General features: G+C 43.7%; 1 protein-coding gene across 1 annotated transcript in view; it reads left to right on the top strand.

Annotated features, from left to right (window-relative positions):
* The window catches only part of SAMD15 (sterile alpha motif domain containing 15), a 15,594-nt gene extending 10,532 nt beyond the window's left edge, over nt 1-5,062 (top strand). Inside the window, exon 3 of the mRNA XM_017528540.2 lies at nt 4,774-5,062. Coding sequence (XP_017384029.1) covers nt 4,774-5,010 — 237 coding nt within the window. The 3' untranslated portion in view covers nt 5,011-5,062. The remainder of the gene's footprint in view (nt 1-4,773) is intronic.
* Nucleotides 5,063-5,368: the final 306 nt, after the last annotated feature.

Below are 5,368 nucleotides of genomic sequence, written 5' to 3'. Positions count from 1 at the left end.
TTTTGAGGCAAGGTCTTGTAACCCAGGCTGGAGTGCAGTGGTGCAATCTCAGCTCAGTGCAGCCTCTGCCTTCCAAGCTCAAACAGTCCTCCCACTTCAGCCTCCCAGGAAGCTGGGATTACAGCCACATGCCACTACATCCGTCTAATGTTTTGTACTTTTTTAGCAGGGTCGAGTCGGGATTTCACCATGTGAAAGACTAGGCAGGTCTTTAACTCCTGAGCTCAAGCAATCCACCCACCTTAACTTCCCAAAGTGCTGGGATTACAGGCATGAGCCACTGCGCCCAGCCTCTCTTCCTGGCTTTTTAAAAGTTTGCATGCAGTAAAACCATTCTTTGTTGTGTATAGTTCTGTGGGTTTTGACAAATGCATGCCGTCATGTATCCAACACCAGAGAACCACACAGAACAATTCTGTCACTCTAGAATTTCCCTCGTATTCAGCCCATCCCTTTACCCTAATCCCTAATCTGTGATATCACATAAGTGGAATAAAATAATACATATTCTTTGGGTCTGGCTTCCTTCCCTTAGCAAAATGCATTTAAGATTAATCCATGTTGTTAGATGAACCAACAAGGAGATTTTAAGGAGACTATAGATGTGCTTTAATAATGCTGGTATAGGCTGGCTGCAGTGGCTCAGACCTATAATCTCAGCTATTCCAGAGACTGAGGTGGGAGGAAGGCCTGAGCTCAGGAGTTTGAGGCTGCAGGGAGCTATGGTCATGTCACTGCACTCTAGCCTGGGCAACAGAGGGAGACCTCATCTCTGAAATAATAATAATAATAGTAGTAGTACCATAGATGGTTCATATTTTAACCACAACAATTATGACTTTGTCCTTAGGTTTAGATCATATAAATTATAGGTTCCAGTTACAAAATATGCATCATTACATACTATGAGGTAACAAACAATACACAATAAATTGGTAATGAAGCAAAACCATCAGTAGTTCACAAAAGAACTAGCAGCCTTTGAAAACAATGATCAATACAATTACAGTGATAATATAGTAATAATGATCTTCTTGAAAACTAAAGGCATTTCAAGTAACTGGTTGAGGCCATGTGAAGTAGGTGTTCTGCAGTGACACCAAGCACTGAGTATAAGCTACCACCTTAGAATGTAGAATTAAGAATCCTTAGAAAGTGAATAATCCTCACAAATACCTATTTCCAATAATTTTTACTAACTCAAGTAATTTACTAGCAAGTTGCTCTAAGTCAGGCAAAAATAAAGTCTATTGCTTGTTTGTTCATCAGAACTAAAGAGGATGAGCACAGTAGCTCACACCTGTTATCCCAGCACTTTGGGGGGCTTAAGTAGAAGGATTGCTTGAGCCCAGGAATTCGAGACCAGCCTGGGCAATATAGTGAGACCCCAGCTCTATAAAAAATATTTTAGGCCAGGTGTGGTGCACACCTGTAATCCCAGCACTTTGGGAGGCCAAGGCGGGCTGATCACCTGAGGTCAGGAGTTTGAGACCAGCCTGCCCAACACGATGAAACCCCGTCTCTACTAAAAATACAAAAAATTAGCCTGGTGTAGTGTCAGGCACCTGTAATCCCAGCTACTAGGGAGGCTGAGACAGGAGAATCCTTGAACCCAGGACGTAGGGGTTGCAGTGAGCCAAGATTGCGACATTGCACTCCAGCCTGGATGAGAAGAGTGAAACTCTATCTAAAAAAAAAAAATTGTTTAAGTTAGCCAGGCGTGGTGACACATGCTTGTAGTCCCAGCTACTCAGCAGGCTGAGGTGGGAGGATCACTTGAGCCCAGGAGGTCAAGGCTGCAGTGAGCTAGGATCGTGCCATTGCACTCCGGCCTGAGTGAGAGAGCGAGACCCTGTCTCAAAAAATAATAACTGAAGGAAGAACTTGCAGCTTTAGTTCAGTCTGTCACTTGTCAGAGGAACTTCTTGTTTTATTATGAACTTCAGACACATTTTTAAAAACCACTGAATAGGCCGGGCGCGGTGGCTCAAGCCTGTAATCCCAGCACTTTGGGAGGCCGAGGCGGGTGGATCACGAGGTCAAGAGATCAAGACCATCCTGGTCAACATGGTGAAACCCCGTCTCTACTAAAAATACAAAAAATTAGCTGGGCATGGTGGCGCGTGCCTGTAGTCCCAGCTACTCAGGAGGCTGAGGCAGGAGAATTGCCTGAACCCAGGAGGCGGAGGTTGCGGTGAGCCGAGATCGCGCCATTGCACTCCAGCCTGGGTAACAAGAGCGAAACTCCGTCTCAAAAACAAAAAAACAAAAACAAACAAAAAAAACAAAACAAAACAAAACAAACAAACAAAAAAACAAATTAATCCACTCTGTAAAAACAAAACAAAACAAAACAAAACACTGAATAGGTGGAGGGATGGTCAGATTGTATTTATTGATTTCAGTGCTAAGTGCAATGAATAGCTTTCTAACACTTTTAATTTCTTTTTTATGAAATTTTTATTTTTATTAAGAACCCCTCTTTTCTCTCTAAGCACCAAGAGTCATTAAAAAAAAACAGTTCTCTCAGAATGTCTTCCAAAATAAAATAAAAGAGTTAAAAGAAAAAACAAAAAAAGGAAAAAAAAAGTATTATTTGCTATTATAGCCCAAAAAAGGGAGTATGAGTAGATTATATATATATATACATACTCCCTTTCAAAAACAAACAAAAGCCCCCAAAACACATGAGTGTGCCTGAGCAGCTGGTTCACACTTGTAATCTTAACACTTTCGAGTATGAGGTAGGAGAATCACTTGAATCCAAGAGTTTGAGACCAACTGGGCAACATGGCAAAACCCCATCTCTACCAAAAAAAAAAAAAAAATTAGCTGGGTATGGTGTCATGCACCTGTAGTCCTAGCTGCTTGGGAGGCTGAGGCAGGAGAATGGCTTGAGCCTAGGAGTTCAAGGCTACAGAGAGCGCTATGATCACACCACTGCACTCCAGCCTGCGTGACAGAGCAAGACGCTACCTGTCTCAATAAATAAATAAATACACGTGAATGTGTAGGGAACACTTAATTTCTGCATTACAGTATTGTACAAAACAGTAGTGAATCCTCTCAGCCCACAATAGGCACATAGCTCTTTTTGTTAATGGTGAATGTGTACATGACTGCAGTGTACCTCCTGGGAACACCATCTCTGAACTTCAGGGAATGTATGAAATAACGTTTTCTATTCAGGGCATTGGAAAGGAGAATCAGGGTGCTTGCCTTGGCAGCACATGTACTAAAGGAGAATTCAGGGTGAGGTGCATACCAAACAAGGTACACACGTAGAAGCATGCATCACAAACAAGAACTCTTAGACGCCACCTGCTCATGTGTTTCGTTTGTTTGTTTGTTTTTGGAGACAGGGATTTGCTCTGTCAACCAGGCTGGAGTACAGTGGCATAATCATGGCTTCTCATTGCAGCCTCAAACTCCTAAGCTCAAGGGATCCTCCTACTTCAGCCTCCCAAGTAGCTGGGACTACAGGCATGTGTCACCACATCCGGGTAATTTTTGGTATTTTTAGTAGAGACAGCATTTCATCATGTTAGCCAGGATGGTCTCAATCTCCTGACCTCGTGATCCACCCACCTTGGCCTCCCAAAGTGCTGGGATTACAGGCTTGAGCCACCGCGCCCGGCCAATTTTTTTTTTTGAGATGGAGTTTCACTCTTGTTGCCCAGGCTGGAGTACAATGGCGAAACCTTGGCTCATTGCATCCTCTGCCTCCCAGGTTCAAGTGATTCTTCTGCCTCAGCCTTCTGGGTAGCTGGGATCACAGGCGCCTGCCACCACTCCTGGCTAATTTTTATATTGTTAGTAGAGATGGAGTTTCACTGCGTTGGCCAGGCCGGTCTCGAACTCCTGACCTCAGGTAATCCACCCACCTCAGCCTCCCAAAGTGCTGAGATTACAGGCGTGAGCCACCATGCCCAGCCCTGAGTTATAATTTTTTTTTTTTAATAGAGACAGGGTTTTACTATGTTGGCCAGGCTGGTCTCAAACTCCTGACCTCATGATCTGCCCGCCTCAGCCTTCCAAAGTGCTGGGATTACAGGCACAACCCACCTCACCCAGCCTGATCTACTCTAATTTTTTGTTGTTGTTTTGAGATGGAGACACTGTCGCTCAGGCTAGAGTGCAGTGGCGTGATCTTGGCTCACTGCAACCTCTACCTCCTGGGTTCAAGTGATACTCCTGCCTCAGCCTCCCAAGGTGGGACTAGGTGTGCGCCACCATGCCAGGCTAATTTTAGTAGAGACGGGGGTATCACCATATTGGCCAGGCTGGTCTCGAACTCCTGACTTCAATGATCCACCTGCTTTGGCCTCCCAAAGTGCTGGGATTACAGGTGTGAGCCACTGCACCTGGCCTATAATTTTTTTTCTTAACTGCACGTTAACTGAGCGCCTTATAGACAAGTTATTTAATAACCTTCCCAGAGATAGTCATGGCTCCTAATCTGAACGTATTATCTGCTCTTATTCTTGGTCAAATTGCTCAGCAGAAAGAAAGAAATGAACCTATCTGTGGCCATCTGATGCAACGGCCTAGAAATCTTAAATGGTACTTTAAAAAGGACAATAAATCACATGACATTTAAGAACTTGGTTTTGGTAAGGCTAGGCTAGTAAGCCTATGCATTTCTTTCATTATTTTATTTCCCCTTAGAAATAAGGAGTTAACATTCAAGAGGCTTAGAAAACTAAATAAACCTTCTTTGATCTTGTTGTGTTTTCAGGTTAGTCTGATTAAAAAATTATCCTTGCATTTCAGGCAATTTCTCAGCATACGCGGGAGCTCCTGAAAATTGAAGAGCCATTATTCAAACGGTCCATCAGCCTTCCCTATAGGGATATTATTGGCTTGTATTTAGAGCAAAAAGGTCATACTGGGATAAAATCTGATTCTTTGACTTTATCTGAATTTGTCAAAGCAGCAGGATTACAGGATTATGCTCCAGAAATAACTGCCCCTGAAGAGGAAGAGGAATTACCTTGCATTGAACCATAGTGGGAAGCTGCTTCACATAGCTTGAAAGATCAAACTAAATTACTTGAGGGAAGAGGTATGGCCTTTTTTGGTTTTTCTTTTTCTCCTTTTTTTTTTTTTTCTTGAGATGTAGCCTCACTCTGTTGCCCAGGCTAGAGTACAATAGCACGATCTCAACTCACTGCAACCTCTGCCTCCCAGGTTCTCCTGCCTCAGCCTCTGGAAGAGCTGGGATTACAGGCACTCACCACCATGCCCAGCTAATTTTTTTTTTTTTTTTTTTTTTTTTTTTTGCGACCGAGTTTCGCTCTTGTTACCCAGGCTGGCGTGCCCTGGCGCAATCTCGGCTCACCGCAACCTCCGTCTCCCGGGTTCAGGC

This window comes from Cebus imitator, unplaced genomic scaffold, assembly GCF_001604975.1.
Source record: "Cebus imitator isolate Cc_AM_T3 unplaced genomic scaffold, Cebus_imitator-1.0 Scaffold54, whole genome shotgun sequence".
Classification (NCBI taxonomy): Eukaryota; Metazoa; Chordata; class Mammalia; order Primates; family Cebidae; genus Cebus; species Cebus imitator.
This window is presented reverse-complemented; position numbering and strand designations above follow the sequence as displayed.